Source organism: Aphanomyces astaci, assembly GCF_000520075.1.
Source record: "Aphanomyces astaci strain APO3 unplaced genomic scaffold supercont1.2, whole genome shotgun sequence".
NCBI lineage: Eukaryota > Oomycota > Saprolegniomycetes > Saprolegniales > Verrucalvaceae > Aphanomyces > Aphanomyces astaci.
In genome coordinates this window covers 1,869,722-1,890,274 of record NW_009798265.1, presented here as the reverse complement: position 1 = coordinate 1,890,274, position 20,553 = coordinate 1,869,722, and the positions used below count along the sequence as shown (strand labels likewise).

The following is a 20,553-nucleotide window of genomic DNA, read 5'->3' as shown; positions in this document are numbered from 1 at the left end:
ATTTTCATGCTGGATGGAAACTTGATTGACGACAACCATGACGACGGGGCATTCTTGGGTGAACTGGACGGGCGTGTACACCGCCGCCGCTGCCGTTCTCTGCGTCTACTCCGCTCTCCAGATCCGCAAAGCTTCTAGGAAACACACGGCGCATGGATCTCGTCCTGTACCTGGACTTCGTGTGGGAGTCCTGTACCTCCGAAATCCCCACGACGACTTCCTCCACATCCTTCGCAACGATGTGTTGGTGGAGATGGCAGTTGCCAAAGTGGACTCCATGCTGTATGTCTTTGTGGACGACACGAAGGACGACGGTTCGTCCTCTAGCGACCGCCTGCGGTACTTGGGCGAGCTGTACAACCTCTTATGGAACGCAGCGTGCGTCGCGAACAAGCATGACTTGGACATCCGCGTGGTCAGCAGCGTCGATCAGTCATGGAAGGACATCATCGCCCGGCCTGACCTAACTGCCGCCTTCGCATACGAGGACATGGACGTGGCGGTGCTCAACGACTGCCGTGGTTCATCTCCCATCGCCTTTTTCCCTTTCAATGACATCGTCGACAGAAGTGTCGATGCAACGACGTTTATCTATCTCGAAGATCCGACGCGACGACTAGGTAAGGAGTCGCTCGTTGTCATTGGCGGCACCTTTGACCACCTCCACAACGGACACAAGAAACTTCTGTCGTTTGGCGCTGCATTGGCCGACAATGGGATGCTCATTGGGGTCACAGCGCCGCATATGCTGCAGAAGAAGAGCTTGGGACATCTGATCGAGTCCATTCAAGAGCGCAAGTCCCGAGTGGAAGCCTTCCTGCGCGACGTGCATCCCCATGTTGCGCCGACCATCATCACCATCGACGACCCGTTCGGCCCCGCCATTACGTCTGCCGACATCTCGGCCATCGTCGTCTCCACGGAAACGCAGCTCGGGGCGGTCAAGATCAACGCCATTCGCGCCGATAGAGGACTCCACCCGCTGAACATTTACGTGTGCCGTCGAACAGATGCCAGTACGCTGAGTTCGTCGTACATTCGCGAACAATTGGGAAAACGACCTTCGCCACGTTGATAGATAGATAAAAAAGATATATACATGTATGCATGTCATATGAAAGTTCCTTGTCGTAATGACTAGGTACTAATAGTAATAGCCACAGTAGGATGTCGCAATTTCGTGTTGGCAGCTTCAAAGAACGACAGGCATGAGCATAGGAAACCACGACAACTCTAGTGAAGGTGGATGGATGTACTCGGCTTGGTGTGTAGGAGTTACTATTAATAGTAACTGTTTAGAAGTGCAATTTGACTTTCGATGCATGTGTTGTGATTGGCTGTTAAGATATATTGGTTGATTTTGGATTGGCTGAATAAAGTGATTCACAAAAGCGATTGGAAATCGAACATGAAGTCAATTGGACTTGAGGTTTGTATGCTGCAAATCAAATCGCGAAAATCGTCGTGGTTACTCGCATCCTTCGCAAGATACCATGGAGTACGCAGACATTGATGACGCGGCGAGCCATGGCGACCTCGAGTTCATCAAGGGAATTCGCGCGACGGACAAGTTCCTCTACCTGACGGAGCGCGCCATGGACGCTGCCGCCGAGAACGGTCACCTGCATGTGGTCCAGTGGTTGCACACGAACACACCAGAGGGGTGCACCGTGGCGGCTATGGACGGAGCCGCAACCAACGGTCACTCTGACGTCGTCAGATGGCTACACGAGAATCGGCAGGAAGGATGCACGACCCAGGCCTTGGACGGTGCCGCCAGTCGCGGAAACCTGGACATGGTGCAGTGGTTGCATGAAAATCGGACGGAAGGAGCTACAGTGGCCGCCATGGACAGCGCCGCCAGCTATGGGCATTTGCCTCTAGTTCAGTGGTTGCACCAGTTCCGCACAGAAGGCTGCTCGCCCAAAGCCATGGACAGCGCGGCCGCCCACGGTTTCCTGCCTATCGTCGAGTGGCTACACGCGAATCGCCCAGAGAAATGCACCGAAGAAGCCATCAAAGGAGCGATCAAGTACGACTTCCTGGACGTCGTCCGGTTCCTCATCGATCACGACTACTTCGTCGCTTCCAACTGTCGCATCTACCTCCATTACGCCGCCAAATGCGGCCATATCGACATCGTCCAGCACTTCGTCTCATTGCAACCAACTCCACTCACCCCCGAAGCCCAAGACAGCATCGTGGCCGCGTTGGACGTCGCTGCGCGCTACGGTCACTTAAATGTCGTCGGCTTTCTCTTTCAGTGCGTAGGTCGCGCCAGTCCTAACGCGCTCGACAGCGCCGCCGCCAAGGGCCACTTGGACATCGTGGCCTTTCTCCACCAACACAACCAGCCGTGCACCACTCGGGCGTTGGACAAGGCGAGCGAAGGCGGTTTCGCCAACACGGTGTCGTTCCTCCTTCAGCATCGCAATGAAGGTTGTACGACCCACGCGATGGACTACGCTGCGTCCAATGGCCATCTGGAGGTCGTCCAACTCCTCGCAGCCAGCCCAGCCACCTGCTCGACCCACGCCCTGCGCTCGGCGGCTGCCGGAGGACACCAAGATATTGTGAGCATCCTCCTGACGAAATACCCCCACGCGAACTGGCCATATCATGAAGCGATTAAAGCGGCCACGTTCCACGGGCATCGTAGTATTGCTGACACATTGGAGATGGAACTGGTCTCGAACGGCATGGCCAAGCGACTGAACGTGCACGACAACACCGTAGCCGCCGCATCAGCAAATCCAACTGGTCTCGCCCGCACTGCGTAGTTTGACTTTATCATTTTTTAGTCCATTTTTTGATTTTGTGCCCTTTGGGTCGAGGAATGGACCAATCAGATTTCTCGATTCGATGGAAACCTCCGTCGTTCCGCCAATCAGTGGTATCTACTGGTTGTCATTCTGCAACAAGTGCGATGGTTCTGACGTGAGTCGACGTCGCTTGTCGCACTGCTGTCGGCGACGACTCTGTGCTTGGCATGATCAGTGACTTCATGGCACAACGTTCGAGTGGTCTATGGATGATGCCGCATCATGCGGATACCTCCACCATTCACAATTATTGGACGGTCAACGATTGCACTGATGCTGCGATGGTCTTTGTAGCCTCCAATGGACACTTGGACGTTGTACAGTGGCTCCACGAGCACCGAAGCGAAGGTGCTCGACGGAGGTGACGTGGCTGCAAACCCACCGCGCCGACGGGTGCACTATCGACGCCATGAAGGGAGCATTCAATTTTAACGGATGGAGTTCCTCTGCGACAACGGCTACGACCACATGAGTAAGCCATGGCACCTGCATTTGGCTGCCCGAAGCGGCCACTTAAGTAAGCCATAGCACCTGCATTTGGTTGCCCGAAGCGGCCACTTGGGTATCGTCCAACGTTTCCTCCACAATTCAACGTACTCCACTACGCAGATGGGGTTGGCCCTGGAAGCGGCTGCGTTGTGTGGCGATTTTGACATACTGCTGTACTTGCTACCGTTAACCAGTGACCAAACCAATCCCAGCATCATGGACGCCGCGGTTTGCGGAGGGCATTTGACAATGGTGCAGTATTTACACAACGCCAAATATGCACTGCCGTTGCCATTGACCAAACCAGCGAAAACGGACATTTCGAAGTTGTGAAGTATTTACACTCGAATACGTCGGAAGGATGCACGAGGGCGGCCGTGGACCGAACAGACACGACCTGATCGTTCGATATTTGACTCAAGAGGCGTTGGCACCATGCAGCAATCTGGCACTGACTGGCGCTGCGGCACACGGACATTTGAGTATTGTGGGATATTTGATCGAGGCCGTTCCAATGACGTGGCATCGTCGGGAAGCTATGCTACTGACCACTGCAAATGGCCATCCTCAAGTCGTAGAGTACCTGCATCAAATCGATTTGTTGCAAGAACAAACTGGTAGTAGTGAAAGGCTGAAGCAAACCCATGAAACAACAAGCGTCATATTTACATCAATCTATCGCTACGAACGCGTGCGCTTACACGACTGGTACGTCCATGATGAGGGCGACCCCTGCCAGCACCCACCTCGCGGGCGGCGATTTGGTCTTGAGCTGGGCCGAAAACACATAAGTCGGTCCTCGGAACTCGGTCTTGTAACAAGGGCACAGGTACGACCCCTTGAGGTCAAGTTTGTCGGCTTGGATGGCTTTGCAGTTAACGACGGGCATGGCGCAGAACATTTCCTTAGGGAACGACTTGTCCACAGTCGTGTTGTTCGAGTCCCATCGCGCGCCCATGAGAAACAGTCCGTGGATGTACGCGCCATCTCTGGACGGCGCGTCGACCTCGGAGCTCTTGCGCTTGATCACGTCGGTTTGAATCACAAGTTTGTCGAGCTCGAGCTGGCACTTTTGCGCCGTGACTTGCATGATCGCAGTAAGGAACGACTGCGGGTTGATCATGCCACTCAGCCACGTCACGCGCGGAATGTCGCTTGGGTTCTGCGTCCACTCGTCCAGCTGAGTGAGTCGCTGCTCGAGGTTCAACAGCCAGCCCCCCAGCGCGCGCATGGACGGGAACGCGAGCTTCTCCCACGTCTTGGGCACTCTGTCCAAGAAGAGGGCTTCTTGGACGCTTTCCATGGCGTCGCTCATCGTGAGCTCCCCAAGGAAACCCAGCTGCAACTCGTTCAGGGACCGCGAAATCTCTTGCAGCAGCACGTTGATCGCGTCGCATTCTTGCAAAAACACGTTTTGATACGGTCCAATCTCTTCAAGGGACCGAGTGATGTCGTCGACTTCGAATTTCTTTTCGCCGATGCGGCCCATGATCATCTCGAGCGCCGTCCGCGCGATTTCCATGGGGCTGGACGCGGCATCCCCCGCCGCGGCGTCGCGGGGTTGGAGTTCCATGAGTGTCCGAAACAAGTTTTCGCTCTGCGTGGTGCGGAAGTCGATTTCCGCGTTCGGGTGGAGTCCAAATGCCAAGGGCGAGTCCGACTTGAGCTCGGTTTCAATGTGCTCGAGGTACTTGTCGTACGAGGACGGCGCCAACGACATGAACGACGGCCCCTTTTCGTCGCCCACAAACGGAAACATTTCCATTTCGTCTAGAAGTTCGTCGCGCATGTAAAAGTCCAAGTACGTATTGGCGAGCAACCGGTCAAAGTCGTTGACAATGTGTCCGCCGTACATGATTTCCCCGAAAATGTACTTGAGGTCGGCCCACGGAATCTTGCCGCCCGCCGAGTTTTCGAGGTAGTTGGTGAGGCAGATGGCACTGTCGCGCAAGTCCCCGAGCGAGAACGGATACATCATGTTGAACCCTAGGGGGCCGTACATTTTGCGCTCCATCATCACTGCGTGAAAGTGGCACAGCCCAAACAAGATGGACTTGACTTTGCCTTCCGCTTCTTCAATGTACTCCTTGGGGAAGCTCACAAACGCGCGCTTCAAGTTAGCTTTGAGTCCACTCGGAGGTTCGTTGGTGAGTTTAATGCATCGATTGAGCACGCCAATGGGGATCGCGTTCGACGGGTCGGACGTTAAAAATAGGCGAAAGTTCTTGTGACTTCCTTCCAACGCAAACTCGTCCAGTTTCTTCTCAAGCGTGATGAGCCACCTCGGCATCAAGTGGATGTTGTTGAGGATCACCCAGTGGCCGTTGCGATGGGCGACTTCGAGGCGATCCATTGCAAACACGTCTTGGCCTTGGCCCATAGACACGTTGTGGTACGACACGCCTCGTTCAAAGCCGTACTTGATGGCTAGTTTGTCCAAACCAGCGACGACGTCCGCCCCGGGCGAAAGGATAAAGTACAGCGGCGTCGTGGGCGTCGAGTCCAGGTAGCTGTTGTCCATCACTTGCGTGGAGTTCAACGACGAGTCGCAGTCGCAGTACATGGAGCCATTGGGCAGCACGTGCCGAATAAACTCGGACACGGCCGACGTCATCCGGTCTGGCCGCAAACAGCGCACGACCAGCAGCTTCAAGAACGGCGTCCGATCCAGTCCCGCCCAGTCGAGCGGTAGCTTTTCGCTCTCGGGGGTGACGTGATTATACCATTCCCGGAACCGGGACGACGCTTCCTTGAGATCCTGTGGCATCTTGTTGAACTCTTCCATGACCGCCAGTGCTTGGATCGAGTACCACTGGGCGTTGGGCAGCCACTCGATCGGGTTGGCGTCCGTGTCGGGGGACCCCGTCTTCTTGGGCCCCCGGAGTAGAAACTGCATGTACGTGTCTGCAATGCGCACTTCCTCGCCGAGAATCCCGCGCTTCATGAGGTTGAACGTGAGCTGGCTGAGGAAAATCAGCTTGTGCGACTCAAACAACCCGCGGGACACCCACGTGAACACGGTGATCCGCAGCGACTCGCGGAGGTTGAGCACGCGGTCCGCCTGCTTTTCCGCGGGCGTTGCACGATCGATGGACGCAAAGAAAAACGTGACGAACGAGTCGAGCGAGTACCGGTACATGTGGTCAATTGCACACAACGTGGTGAGCAAAAAGTACAGCATGGCGCCTTCTGCCGCCACTGGACGGTACAGCTCACGGGTGTTGTTGATGACGATTTCCGTCTCTTGGTTCTTCTTGACCGATACAGCAATGTCCGTGGCTTTCATTTTGGTTTCTTCGAGCGATTCAATCAACGGAACGTCGCTGAGAATGTCGTCGGGGGCGTTCGCCAGTCGTTCGAGCAACTGGTCTTCGAGTTCGACCAAGTCGATTTTGAATTTTTGGAACGCTAGCACGAGCTCCTGCTTTTGTTTTTCCAGTTCCGGCTGTTCCTTGTTGACTGCTTTTTGGAGCAATTGGTCTTCTAGCCCGCTCTCTGTCGCAATAAAGTTGATGAGCGTGCACTGTGCGGCAATCTCGGGCTTGTAGTGCGGGTTGCTAAGCTTGGTCTGCAGGTACATAAAGAACGACGGCTCATATTGCACTTCTTCGCCCGAGAACTTTAAGTACAAACTCGCACTCGACCCCTTGCGGTACACTGCCCGCGCGAGCACCGGGTCCAGCGTCGCATCGATCTCTTCGCCAATGTTCTCCACAATCACCACGTGTCCGTTCACAATAGCCGTCTCCATCTTGCGCAGCCACTGGTTTTGAGTGAGCTGAATCACAACCAACTCGCGGTGCTTTTCTTTCTCTCGTAACCACTTGATCCCTTGTAATTGCGGGTCGATAATGAGTGGCCACCGCTTGCAGTTGGTGATAATCGATCCGTTTTCAATCGAAATGCGATCGGCGGGTAGCCCCTCGCTCATCATCTTCGCGTTCTTGCCTTCGTTTGTGAGCATGCTCAGGGGGTCGATGCCTTCGGTCAACGGAATCGCCTTGGCCACCAAGTCGGGTACCCACGTTGTGAACCACAAATCGCGTCGGAACTGCTGGTCGAACGCGCCAATGTACGATACGAATGCCGCCGCTAGCAACGAGTTGCCCACGACCATGACCGCGTTGTTCCGAAGCTGGCCGATTTCAATGCCCCACCGCTCGTTTTCACTCGCGAGGCCGTTCACGAGCTTCCCAGCTAAAACCAAGCGGTTCTCGCAGTTCTGTTTCATGAGTTCGACTTGGAGCTTTTCTTCAGTCGCTTGTCTCAGCGTGTCCTCCAGCACCTCTAACCGCCGCTGTACTTCGGCCACTTGGCCCATCGCTTTGGCTAACGTCTCTTCCGCCTCCTCCTTCTTCTTCCGTGACGACTCGAGCGAGTCCATCAACGGCTTGACGCGGACGTAAATGCGATTGAACGTAAAGATATTCACCACCCACGAGCACAAGTTGGCCGCGGCAGCCGATTTGGACGCCATCTTCTCTGCCGTAAACTCGGGGTCGGCAATCATGGGCTCGACACGGCCAATGTCGGCTTCGGGGATGTCTTCGCCTCGAAACACCTTTAAACTATCCAGGAACGCGCCTGGATTGTTCATCATCTTCTTGGCGCGGTCCCACTTGTGGTTCTTGTACTCTTTTTCAACTAGAATCAAGCACGCTTTCGTGACCAAGTCGACCCCCGCGGGGGGTTTCGGCAGCGACTTTAGTTCTTGGATCGCGGCCTTGGACAAACAATCGACGGCGGCGGCCGCGGCGTCCATCGCCGGCTTGGCTGCCCCGAGTTCCTTCTCCGCTTGCGTCGACAGCTCCTGGGCCGACGCACTGGCCGCCTCGGCCTTGACCTTCTCTTTATTGGCGTTCTCCTGCTGAATCTCGGCCCCTGCCTTTTCCTTGCCCATTTGCTCGAGCAGGAGGTCCGTCGACGCCTGCTTTTCGGCTACGATGAGCATCGTGTGCTTGAGGTCGACTTGGAGCTCGGCCACGTCCGCCGACGTCTTGCGCAGCGTGCTCAGCCCGTCGTCGAGGCGCGTGATTTGGCGTTGGATCTCCTGCTTCTTTTGACCGAGCAGGATCTCGTAGAAACTAATCAGCTCCAGAAAACTCTTGGGCGTGACGTAGTTGTACCGGCGCTGGGTCTCAAAGTACTTTTTACTCATGTCCGTGACGCTGATGTGCACGTCCGCCATATGATTTGCAATGCTCTTCTTCAACGCCGCATCGCCGAGGTCTTCCACCTTGTCCAGGAAACTCGTGGCCACTCGCACCAGTGCTTCCCTCGGCCACGGATGGAACCAGTCGATGACTGTGCAGTTCACTAGACCAGGAAACCGCCGCGCGCGGACTCGGAACACCGCGCCGACCGGCGAAAAGCACATGATGATGCGAAAGTTGAGGCGGATGCGAAGTAGGAGAAAGTCCATGAGGGTCTCGGGGGTGTCTGGGATGCCCTGCGTCTTGGCTTCCGTGCGAAGTCCGTTGAGTAACCCGTCGACTTCGTCTTTTGCAAACAGATCCGGAATCCACCCCGAGCTCAACATGTCGTTGATGTACACCAGGAACCGCTCATTGACGATTTGTGAGTCGGTGATCAAGAACACGATGGGAAGGCCCGCAACGCCAGACGCCTTGAACATCTCTGCGAGGCTTTCCTTGAGGTCCTCGATCTTGAAGTTGGCCGTGACGCTGAGCTGCCGGACGTCGAAGCCCGCGATGTGCGACGCCAGCCGACTCAACGACTGCTTCCCGGACCCGCCGACCCCGATGAGCATCGCATTACCGCCGGGGCTTCCAATGATCCGGCAAATCCGGGCCACATGCTCCATGGCGTTGTCAAACAGCTCCAAGTTCATCATCGAGTACTTTTGGTTGTAGTCGTCCAGTTGGTCAGACAGCACTTTGTTCAGGTGTTTCATCGACACGATCGGAAGGTACGGCGTGTCGGCGCCCGCCATGGGGGTCGCAAACGACGTGAAAATGTTGACCACCGGCTGCGGTCCGTCCGGCACTTCGTCCCCGGACGTAGCCTTGGGAAACAGTTTATCCTGGTCCACGTCTGGCAGGAATTTCTTGGAAATATCGCGCATCCGTTCGGTAAACTTGTCGACGTCTTCGTTGTTGATCATGCGATCGCAAAACACCCGTGTACATTCGTGGATCCACAGCCTCGCAAACGACTCGACCGTCGGGTAAAATTCCCCCTTGGCCCGCACCAAGCCCTGAAAGATGTTGCTCAGTTCGCGCATGTTCCAGTTGTACACAAACTTGGTCGCACTGGGCAGAAATTTGTTGCAAATGTCTTCGTGCGCGGCGATGCTCACGGCCACAATGTTGTCGCTGGCGTTAATCAAGGCGGGGCCAAACCCAAACCCAAAGTGGCCTTTGAGAATGCTGTTGTAGATGGTCTTAAGGTCGTCCTTGCTCGGCATCATGCACGCAAATAGCGCGTAATGCCGCTGCAGACGCTCGTCAATGATAAACGATCCGGCCGTGGGGTTCATAGCCGAGAGGTACTGCACGTCCACGATCTCCTTGCGGAACCCCAAGTCGACGCGGTCGAAGAACGTTTTATAATCCATGTGCTGCCGCATCAACGCCAGCGAGTTTTGGGTCCCGTACGTTTCAATGTACGGGAGATTGAGATCATCGATAAAGTAGATAAGGCGCTTCGTGGCGGGGGGCCCAAACATCCGACCGCTGCGCTTGTCAATCACCTGCTCGAGCTGCTGCTGCAACTTGAACGAGTCCGTGTAGTAGTTCATGTTGATGCACGTGTGCAACATATCCTCGTCCAAACTGCGCAGGAAGCTCTTGAGGATTGTGGTTTTCCCCGTGCCCGCCCCGCCCACGAGCAGCACGGGGCGCTGGCGGTTGACCAGCACCTCCACGAGCCGCGTGAGGCGAATGGAATCGATGGTGCTGATGACAATGTTGGAGAAGGGCGTGTCGGCGGCGCCGTTGCCGATGGGGGACGCCACGTACTTGGGCACTTTGGTGCTCCAGTGGTCAAACTCGTTGGTGTCGACGTTGTAAAAGTAGTCAAAACACGTGCCTTCCTTGGGGTACTTGACCGTTGTGAACGTGGACATCCACAGCTCGCTAAAGTTTTTGCGGTAGTCGACGCTCTTGTCGACAATGAACGGCCCGCCAAAGGCCCACGTCGCACAAAAGACAAACACGTACTCGATCACTTCCTGGGTCTTCTTTTCGGGGGGGATTTCCGTGAACAGCCCTTCGAGGAGGTAGCACACGGTGCTCACTTGGTTGATGATGCGGACGGGGGACACCTGCTTGAACCCCTTGCGAGTCATTTCGCTCGTGGCTTCAATGTACTTGTCAAACAGACCGGGAAGGTACGTCCGTTCGATCTCTTCTTCGCGACGGGCGACCCACGACTCCATGAACGGGCGCCAGCCAATGTCAATTTCGTTGATAAATAGGATCCCCGCCCGAGACACCGTGGCGGGAGTCGCGTTCTTGAGTGAGTTAATCTCAAAGATCATGCGCATGGCGTCTGAGAGGGGGATGCGCTCGTTCGAGACTAGTGTCAGCACCTTGTTGTCGTCCATGACAGTGTTCATTGACTCGATCCACACGGCGTCGATATCGCCGTCCAGCACGACCCACTTGTAGCTCTGGCTTTCGTAGAACCCCTGCTCGGCGTAATTCTTGGCCATCCCGCGCATGATGATGGAGATCACGCCGTCCTTCCAGTCCTTGGACAGCGTCATGTACCCGTACAACTCGTCGGACGTGACCGCCTTGGGGTTCAGCGTCTCGTACACACATATCTTCTTTTCCTTATTCAAGTTCCAGCACTTGGCCAGCGTTTGCCACGTCGTGGTCTTGGCACAGCCAGCCGAGCCAAGCAGCATGACCGAGTGCCGGACGTCAATCAGTTCTTGGAGCTGGCACACCTTGAGAATCACCGACTCGTCCGACTGGAGGTTGTTTTGCTTGCACACGATCACGGTTTTTTCCCGCAGTTCGTTGTTGACCTTGGGCGCGACTTCGACGCCGATGAAGAGGTCGTTGATCAGGCGCAGGAAGATGGACGTGTCCACGTGGGGAATCTTGGGCGTGTTGAAATCACGCAAAGCGCGCATGAGCACCTTGTCCTCTTCGACGTCGGGCTCGGCGCGCTTGAGAATTCCCGCCACGCGCAGCACAGACTTGACGGCGCGGAGCCCCCAATCGTAGTGGAACTGCTTACTCAGGAGCTCGGAACTCAACTGGTACAGTGTCACAAACTTGATGGCCAGGGTTCGCGCTTGCTGGAACCCTTCGCTCATGAGCATGTTTTCGCAAATCGGCCGTAGATCCGGACGGATCATGGCGCATGATCGGAAGAGCACCTTCAAGTTCTCGGGAAGTTCCGTGCGCCCGGCGTACCCTGGGTTCATCGTGATGAAGAAGCCGCAGGTCGGGATCAACGTGATGCGATCGGACGCGCCCATAAACTCAAACTCGCCCACGACCACCGGCGGCGTGCCCGCGGCGATGTGGCGGTACTTTTCTTCGCGGTTCGCGGGCACGGCATTGAACACAATCGCGTCTTGGACGCACTTGACCTGGGTCGCCACCACCGACAGCACTTCAATGTTGATCCGGTTGAACTCGTCAAAGCAACCCCACGTGCCTGTCTGGCACAACCCCCGGAAGATGTCGGCCATCGTCTGGTAGTTCATCTGGTCCGAGCAGTTGAACACGTAACAACACAGCGCCATAGCCCGAGCCAAATCCTTTGTCGTCTCTGTCTTGCCGGTCCCAGCGGGGCCAGCGGGGGCGCCGCCCAAGAACAGCCGAAGTGCCATCGTGAGCGTGATGTAGCACCGATCAGTTAAAGGTGTGATGACGAGGCGACCAGTGTTGCCGATCCACTCGTACGAATACTTGGACCTGAAGTCCGTGATGCGAATGTCCACGTCCATAGTTTCCTGTCTCCAGATGAAGCGCAGCTGTTGCTGCCACAGAAAACTCAGCGGCCCTTCGACCTTTTCGTCGACGAGTTTCTTGACCACGTCGCGGGAGTGCACGTCAAGCGTGATGAGCGCGATGATTTTGCATCGATCGCCCTTCTTCAGCTCCCCCAAAACGAGGTTAATCAGGTGCTCGAGGCGTTGGTTGCACGTGGCCAAGTACCGCTTGACCGAGTCTTCCTGTCCGTTTTCAAACTCCTCGAGGGCCATCTCGGTTTCTTCGGTCCAGTAGATCTGCGTCGAATTGAGCACTACTTGGGCGCAGTAGTCGAACAACCACAGATGGCGCGGCTTCTCCACGTCCCAGTTGGCCGCCGTCTCGATCGAGTCGTGCATCTCCTTCTTGATACAGTATCGCATAGCTTCGGTGAGGTCGTTCAGCCAGCACTCGACGGCCCCCGCCATGACAAAGATCTTGGGCAGCTTGACCTGCTCCTTGTCTTTCGCGATCATCGTGTGCGCCGTGTTGGGGCTGCCGTCCTCAAAGATCAAGTTGGTCAGGGAGTCGTAGCAATCGCCCAGGAACGGCATGATCTTCTTTGGGTTGTTTCCGTTGGACAAGATGTCCAGTAGCGCCACGTTCGAGACGAAGTAAAAGCGCGGAAAGATTTTCTTCTTCTTGTCCAGGTACTCATTGAGCGACTTTTGGCACTTTTCGAGCATCGCCGTCATCTCTTTGAGGCTCTCGAGGCGGTTCTCGACCGTACACGCTGTCACAACGTTGGGCTCGCACACGGCGTTCTTCATTAGGTCTTTAAAGTTGGAGTCGATGCTTTCAAACGTGCGCGTGTCGTCTGGCAGCTGGTTTCGAATATCGGGCGAGCTCAGGAAGATGCTTTCCAGCGACGCCCACTGCTTGGAGACGCTCACCCACTCCTTGAGCACCTCTTCGACGTGCCCAAGACTCTTTTGACTCGTGAGCACACGCTCCTTGAAGAACTCGACGAATTTGCCCATCCCGACCATTGTTTGCAGCTCCAACTGGTTGCTTTCAAGCGACTCGACCACGACTTCGGACGGCTTGATCACAAACGTCCCCGAGTCCTTGTGTGGGACGTAATCCAATGTGAGCCCCCGCCACAGCTCTTCGATCATGGTGAGTTTCTTCTCGATCTTTTGCTCCTTGTTGGCCGTCTCGACGATCTCACCTACGTCGTCCACGTGCAAGTGCAATTCCAGCTTAAGCAGGTCCGCAAAGCTAAACTTGGGGTCTTTCGGGTCGATGGCTTTGACTTTGCACAGGGCAGACAGCGCCTTCCAGTGGCGGTCCTGCATCGCCTCCGAGTGCAGGTCATTGATCAGCGGGAGGATGGTCGACATGTTCTTGGCCATCTGCTCCGTGTCCTTGTACGTCTGCCACTGCTTGATGATCTGGTTCTCGTTGCTTTCCATCTTCATTTGCTTCATAAAGTTCCTCGTAAACGCTTCCATGCTCTCCGTGTCGATCTTGACCCATAGACTTTTCTTCCAGTCGTTGAACGTGTTTAGGGCAAAGTCCTTGAGATCCCACACTTTCTTGAGCTGCTGCAGTTCGTACTGGGTGTCGGTGGTCTCCTGGTACTTGCTCACTTGGAGCTCAAACAGTTCCTCGAGCTCGTTGAACTGCTTGGCTTGCTTGACCTTTTCGGCGAGGCGCACCGCGTAGTCGTCGACCTTCTTGTACGCTTCATCGGGGGTGCCAGAAAACGTGAACGGCGCGTTCGTCCGAAACTCGTTGCGAAACTTGCGCATGTCTAGGTAGAACGCCTCCAAGTCGCCCTTGATGGACTCGACTTCGGCCATTTGTAGCGGCATGATCTCTTCCTTCTTCTTGAAAGTTTTGTTCACAATCCCTTCCCACTGCAGAGGCGCCGCCTCCAAGTAATCTTGAATCGTCTGGTCGGCAATCTTGAACTCGTCCACGTTCACACCGTGGGTCTTGAGCAGGTGCACGGCCTGGCGAAGGGGGTCGAACATCTCGTTGGTCGCGTCGATCTGCTTGCGCACGTCGCGAATGTGGGTCATCACGCGCATCAGCGCCTCCTTGTTCTTCTCCACGACCTCCTCTTCCAGCCCCTTGAGCACCACCTCCATAAACTTGTGCAGGGAGCTGAGCTTGGTCACGACGTGCTGGTACAAGTAGGTCGTGTACTGGTACACCCACTTGCTCACCCAGGACACCATGGCTGTCTTGATGGGCTGCGAATTCACGCGGAGCCAGCCCACATCGGACGGCGTCGTCAAGTTGGCAATCTCGTTCGACACGCGCGAGTACTTGGTGATTTCTTCGTTGAATTTGGTCAGGTTGAGCATCGTCGCCCCAAAGCTGCTAATGTATTGGGCGCCTTGGAGGAACGCAGCAAACACGTCGTCCATGTTGGCCTCCCACAGATACGCATAGTTGTCGTACTTTTTCTTGAACGCGTTCAGCTGGTCTTCGTTCTCTTGCAAGTACTCGGAGATGGTGGCCAGCTGCATGCAGATGTTCATGTCGCTGTGCATTTCCTTGAGGTACGTGCCGCCGCCATCCGAGTCGAGGCGCTTGACGGCGGTCGCGACGTTGAAGAACGAGTTGATCCACATCTGAATCGTATCTCGCAACCCCTTGCCGTTGTTTTCGGTGAGGCACGGGTTAAACTGCACGCGGTTCGAGATTAAATCCAGTTTGATCTCGAGCATGGGCAGGCGCGCCGCGGCCCCCGCCTCCTTGGTATCCTTCTTCGACTCCTTGTCATCCTTGCTTGCTGGAACGGGGGCGACCACCGGCGTCTGGTTTGGCTCGAGCTGCTTGGACAAAAACTCGAGGCTAGAGCAAATGACCCGGGCCACCCCGCCCACGACGATGTTGTTGACGTAGTCGACATATGCTTTCCACTGCGCCGAATTGACGCCAGCGATGCCCGCGTTGGACTGCTTGAGACGCTTGTGGATCTCCGCCGCGCCTTCGCGGATCTTGAGCGTGCGTTGGGCGATGGAGCTCTTGTGCAGTCGCTCGTGTTCGTTGGCGGCAATCGGCTTGGCTTGGCGCTCCAGCAGCGGCTGGTTCCACGTCGTGAGCGTCGTTTCAATGGTCGTAAGGTTCTCCTTGAGGTTGGTCACCACTTCGTTGGCGCTTTCCACGCACTTGCGGCAGTCTTCAATGAATGTTTCGACGCCGTTGCTCTTCCAGTTGAGCTCTTCGATGCCCCGGCCGACGCTGGCGTCGATGTTGTTAATGTGTTTGCGCACGAGTGGCTCTTCGACTGGATGCAACCCCTCGATCATCAAGTTGTACGGCTCTACAATGTACATGAGGTCGCCCTTGTACTTGCGGAACGTCTCCTCCTTTTGGAAGATCTGCAGCGCAGACTGCGGCACGTCCAGCCCCAGACACTTGAGGTACCGGACCTCCCGCAGCAACTTTTCCAGCGCTGGGTCAAAGTTCACTTTGAGCACGCGGGTGTGTGGATTTCTCACGATGAGCGGCAGTTTGAGCTTGGCCTGGGAGCTGGCTTCGACGTCGCGACTCCACTCCTCGACCTTTTGGTTTTCGTACTCTTGGAGCGAGGCCAACACGGTGCCGTACACTTTATACACCTCTTTGGCCTCTTCCCGCTCCATCACGTTGTGGTTGAGCTCCTTGAGCTTCTTCATAGGGTGCTCAATGCGCTCAATCAACCCACGACACCACGTCAGCGCCCCAGAGATCGGCGGCAGGTTCCACGAAATGGGCGGCGAGTCGCGGCTATGCAAAAACAGCTCCTGCACGTGCTTGAGGTCTTGGCCGTACGCCTGGACTAGTGCCACGTGCTTCTTCTCCAGTTCGTCCTGGATGATCGGGCGGTTGAGTAGCCCCTCAAACGAATCCAGCAGTTTGAACCGCCCAAACACGGTCGAGCAGTCGTCGAACCCCTGCGTCAACACTGACCCGAGGCGGCGCTCAAGTTCTTTGATCTTGCATCGGAATTCGTAGAAATTGTCGTCAAACTTGGTCGCGCCGACGTCCATGATATCGTTCGAGACCTTCTTGAACGTGTTTACGGCGTCCGTAAAGTCGTGGTGGATCTGCTGTACGCTCATGGTGAGCGTCTTGCCTTTTGTGCCGCCCACCTCCATCTTGCTCAGTTTGCTGAACTGGACAATCGTCTGCGTCAGGTCGAGAATGTCGTGGCATCGTTCCAGGAACGAGTCCAGCCGCACAAACAGCGCGTTGTTCTGGATGCGCCACGGATTGCTGGGGCATTCGGCGTTTGCAGTCGCCTTGTAGTCAAAGTAGATGCTCTTGAACGTTGAACATACTTGTAGAGTGGTTTTGAGCTGCTCGACCGCCTGGCCGGCCTCGTCCTGGTCAATCAGCCCAAAGATCATTTCGCCACTAAGGTACCGCCTCGCTTGGTTAATGAGCGAGTTGCAGATCTCTCGAATGAGCACCACCAGTCGAGCGGGGGTGTTGTAGTGCTTGGAGTTTTTCCAAATCAGCAAAATGATGTGCAGCATGGGCTTAAACACTTCGGTCAAGTTGGGGAAGTCCTCATCGCTGTTGAGGCGGTGGAACCATTCCTCTAGCGTGCGCAGGTACTTGGTGTTGTCGTTGGCTTCAATGCGCGCCGTAAACACTTCCTTGCACAGCCGCGCAAACGTCGTACAGTACGTGCTCTTGCTGCGGTCGAGCGCTGTGAGAATCTTCCGCACTCGTTTGCTTTGGAGTTGGCCAAAAATAGAGTTCAAGTTGGCCGCCTTAAGTTTCCAGAACTCGATTTCTGCGTCCGGCGTCGGGTTCAAACCTTGTTTCAGCAGCTCTTCCGGGTCTTGCTTGAGTACGTTTTTGATCTGTTTGGTCCACGTGACAATGGACCCTTCCAGGAGCGAGATTTTGTTCTTGAGGTTGGCCGAGTTGCCGTCCACGGGCGGCAGGGGCAGGCACGTCTCGCCCTTGATGGCGCCCGTGATGATGGACACGGTGGCCATGTACGAGTGGAACTTGTCCACCACCTCTTTGGACGCGACTTCGCCCCATCCGTCCTGGTTGGTCGGGTTTGAAAAGATGGGTAGGTAGATCTCCGACACGAGTTTCTCGAGATGTTCCAACGTGCTCGTGCCCAGCTCACTCACAAGCACGTCGCTCAGGATGTTCTTTGGCGTGAGCACACACTTGTGCATCTTGTGGAAAGCGATGGTCTTGCCACGCTGGAGCGACCCCGGCATCTTTGTCGACGCGATCACGTTGTCTCCAGAAAACATCAGACACGTCAGATCTTCATTCTCAATGAACTCCTTGACGCAAATTCTACAACCATCGTCAACTTGCGTACGCAACACAGCAGATACACGTACTCGTTGGGCTCGGTCTCATACTTGGCCAGGAACTTGGGGCCGCCGCCGAACGCGGTCGCCACGCGCAGCTCAATGAACTTGGCAGGCTGGATCTCCTTCTTGTTGTTCCCTGAGGCTTCGCCGGCAGCATCTCCCATGATGCCTCGCGCCTCGCCTTCGTTCTGTCAAGGACAACTTAAAACTGTTCCGCTTTTCGCTGAAACGACGCGACTGTTGGGGTGTCCGGAAGGTTAATATTATCCGGACACGTGGCGATCTTATCCGGATAATGCACGGTGTTCGTTGGGCATTTCATTGGTGGCCATGCTGCAGACGTTCCTTCGCCGCGCCGCGCCCGTCGCGGCCAAGCAGCCTGCGCACACTCGCTCGCTATGGTATCAAGTCGGGTTCAACCAAGACCCCGAGAAGATTGTGAAGACTATCAACCGCACCATGCAAGACGACGGTGTCATGACGCAACTGGACCAACGATTCGCGCACGAGAAGAAGTGGCAGCGCCGCATCCGCAAGAACGCCGAGTCGGAGATCCGAGACTTGAACAAACGTATGGCGTCGATCGTCAACTACTGCTTGAAGAAGCAAAAGCGAGGGGGTCACTTGTAAGATGTCCTAATCATTACCTCCGACGCTACATTACGACAACGCCTATCCCTTCCATGCATTACCAGGGGTAGACTATGTCGCTACCGTCTTGATCGCGCAAGGCAAGATCATCATCCTTGGGAAGTTCACCACCACCACATAGTACTCGTTATCACATGATGATCCTACTACGACTACATGCGACTCACACGTCGAAGGATTCATGCTGCCTCTCGTCAAACCATTCCATGGCCACGTCTTCAAAGCTTCGGTGCCGCTCGGCATCGTCTGTTAGCTTGGCTTGGAAATGCCTCCAAAACAGGCACGACGAGTCGTCGTCTGCGATGTGGTCCTTGGGTCCGCTGCAGTGCGGACACCGCCCTTCGGCCACGCACCGTCTCAGCCACTGCTCCATCGTCTCTGTCTCCTGCTGCTTTTGCCGCTTCTGGCGCGCTTGTTCTAGCTGGGCCTGTTGCACCTTTCGCCACAACCTCTTTTTACTGCGTTCGGCAAGGGTCGCTGCGGTCTCGGGGACTGGCAGGGCAATGCGCTGTAGCACGCGATGCATGTGTTTGTCATGTGGAAAGTATGTCTTCTGCGGCACCACCAAGCCTTGAATGTGGTGCACTGCGACCACCTTGTCTGGAACTCGATCCATTTCGACTTCGTTTTCAAGGACAGTTGGCTCTGGAATGGACGGGAGGTAGGCATCGACACGAGCCTCCAACTCGACCTTGGTGCTCCACGCTTCCGAGTACGACGCATACCCTTCCGAGGTCACGACGCCGTGATCCGGAATGGCCGCGGAAAACCAGTACGACGGCCTACCCTTGACCAATGTCACATAAATGCCGTCTTGGCTGTGCACCGCGCCTTGGGCCAGCTCGTGCACGCCCTTGGCAATCCGATCCGCCTTCCACGCGTCTGTGGCGTCGTCATACAATGTTGCATTGTCCCTGGATGCACACTCGAGTTCGTCGTGGATCAGCATGGCCACATCGTACGGGGCCAAATTATTCGTTCCGAACACTCTGTGCAGCTCCTGCGACACCGCGTCGGCCAGCCATGGCTTTGGCTCAGCTCCATTGATCAGCTCCTGGATGTGCCGCACCAGGTCGGCTTCGCTTCCCACGGACAAGTCTACAATAGTTGTTTTAACACAAGAGATATCTTGCTTCACCTGTCGCATACGTACGTTCTTGTTGGGCCACAAACGCTTGCATTTCTTGGCGGATGTACTCTTCGACGACGATGGCGGCGGCCACAGCGGCGGAACTGTCCATCGTGCCAAGCAGTTCCGGGACGTGGGTCGTCTTCAAACTGCTCGTGTACACGAGGTAGTCGACGACTCCGTCGGACGGCATTTGGGACGCCACGTCACTTGCGTACGTGGCGTTGTCGATGGCGCGATCGAAGTACGCGTCCGCGTTCGCGCGCAGCGCTTTCTTCTCGGTGGCGAGGGAGCGCTCTCGTTCGAGGGAGGCCAAGTACGACGTCGTGTGCACGCCGCGGCGGCCGTCTTTGTCTGCGTGGGCATGGAACAGGTACGATTTCTGGCGCATGAGGTCGTATAGCGCCGACGACTCGAACAGGTCTTGCTTGGCGAAGCGGGAATCGTACAGATTCTCGACACTCGGAAGGCTGTATCGCCGCCGAACCCTGCGTTTCTGCATCGATTTATCGTGCGCGTCGTTGTCCGGTGCCTGGATAGAGTCACACAAGCAGTTGCCAAGGACATGCTGCGCGCAATTGCAATGGCTGATGGGCGGCCTATGTTTGCCGGGGAGGCAGCCCCTGCAGCGTGCACAGCGAGACAACGTGATGCAGTCACATGCTGTGGATTCTAGGCATATGGGACTGTCTAGTACAGGGCCGCACGTGCAGTGCGCTGTGATGCACCGTCGACACAAGTGGCATGCTTTGGTCTGGCAATCTCTACACACCATCAAAACGTTGCCCTTTTGCAAGTTACTGCAGTACCTGAGAAAAGGTTAAATCTGAAATGTTATAATTTGTTACTGGAATTATAAATTTTCAATGAAGTACTGGTACAGTACCAGTACAAGTTACATTGAAAATTGATGATGTCGCTATTATGTAACTATGGACCTAAATACGGTAGTACTATGCGTTGGTTATTATAATATTACTGTTATAATATGGCTCACGTTGCAACAACTACAAACAAGCTAAAGTGCAATTTGTCGTTTGGAAGTTTTTGACGTGCTACTTGACGATGTTGGCCAGGACTGCCATGACGGTCCACATGCGATTCTCCGCTTCATCAAACACCAGCGATCGGTCCGAGTAAAACACCTAGCCAACGCATGAGCCATCCGTCACTCGTCCGAGTGCCACGTACTTCGTCGTCGACTTCCTCGGCATGGCGGG

General features: G+C 55.5%; 7 protein-coding genes across 9 annotated transcripts in view; 4 read left to right on the top strand and 3 right to left on the bottom strand.

Annotated features, from left to right (window-relative positions):
* The first annotated feature begins 4 nt into the window (after positions 1-4).
* H257_01557 (hypothetical protein) lies at positions 5-1,115 on the top strand. The gene has a single exon (XM_009824823.1). The coding sequence runs from the start codon at positions 38-40 to the stop codon at positions 1,073-1,075; it is 1,038 nt and encodes a 345-aa protein (XP_009823125.1). The 5' UTR covers positions 5-37; the 3' UTR covers positions 1,076-1,115.
* A 280-nt stretch (positions 1,116-1,395) lies between these two features.
* On the top strand, positions 1,396-2,858 carry H257_01556 (hypothetical protein). The gene has a single exon (XM_009824822.1). It carries the CDS (start codon positions 1,494-1,496, stop codon positions 2,778-2,780), a length of 1,287 nt encoding a protein of 428 aa, XP_009823124.1. The 5' UTR covers positions 1,396-1,493; the 3' UTR covers positions 2,781-2,858.
* Positions 2,859-2,897: 39 nt separating this feature from the next.
* H257_01555 (hypothetical protein) lies at positions 2,898-3,837 on the bottom strand (the record flags this gene model as incomplete). The annotated part of the gene is made up of 4 exons (XM_009824821.1): positions 2,898-2,978; positions 3,086-3,220; positions 3,354-3,401; positions 3,664-3,837. 4 exons carry the CDS (start codon positions 3,835-3,837, stop codon positions 2,898-2,900), a joined length of 438 nt encoding a protein of 145 aa, XP_009823123.1.
* A 171-nt stretch (positions 3,838-4,008) lies between these two features.
* H257_01554 (hypothetical protein) lies at positions 4,009-17,717 on the bottom strand (the record flags this gene model as incomplete). The annotated part of the gene is made up of 2 exons (XM_009824820.1): positions 4,009-17,533; positions 17,581-17,717. 2 exons carry the CDS (start codon positions 17,715-17,717, stop codon positions 4,009-4,011), a joined length of 13,662 nt encoding a protein of 4,553 aa, XP_009823122.1.
* Positions 17,718-17,883: 166 nt separating this feature from the next.
* On the top strand, positions 17,884-18,183 carry H257_01553 (hypothetical protein; the record flags this gene model as incomplete). Its single annotated transcript, XM_009824819.1, has 1 exon — positions 17,884-18,183. One exon carries the CDS (start codon positions 17,884-17,886, stop codon positions 18,181-18,183), a length of 300 nt encoding a protein of 99 aa, XP_009823121.1.
* A 117-nt stretch (positions 18,184-18,300) lies between these two features.
* On the top strand, positions 18,301-19,057 carry H257_01552 (hypothetical protein). Its single transcript, XM_009824818.1, has one exon. The coding sequence runs from the start codon at positions 18,361-18,363 to the stop codon at positions 18,994-18,996; it is 636 nt and encodes a 211-aa protein (XP_009823120.1). The 5' UTR covers positions 18,301-18,360; the 3' UTR covers positions 18,997-19,057.
* Positions 19,058-20,279: 1,222 nt separating this feature from the next.
* Positions 20,280-20,553, bottom strand: part of H257_01551 (ornithine carbamoyltransferase) — a 3,042-nt gene continuing 2,768 nt past the window's right edge. For all 3 annotated transcript variants that reach the window (XM_009824817.1, XM_009824816.1, XM_009824815.1), the window contains one exon: positions 20,280-20,478. Coding sequence is in view for 1 of the 3 variants with exons in the window: in XM_009824815.1 (XP_009823117.1) it covers positions 20,389-20,478 (90 nt within the window). In the remaining 2 variants the exon portion in view is untranslated. The remainder of the gene's footprint in view (positions 20,479-20,553) is intronic.

Excerpts from the sequence above, each read along its gene's own strand:
- H257_01557 (XM_009824823.1), top strand. The coding sequence starts at position 38 with ATGACGACGGGGCATTCTTGGGTGAACTGGACGGGCGTGTACACCGCC.
- H257_01556 (XM_009824822.1), top strand. The coding sequence starts at position 1,494 with ATGGAGTACGCAGACATTGATGACGCGGCGAGCCATGGCGACCTCGAG.
- H257_01552 (XM_009824818.1), top strand. The coding sequence starts at position 18,361 with ATGCGACTCACACGTCGAAGGATTCATGCTGCCTCTCGTCAAACCATT.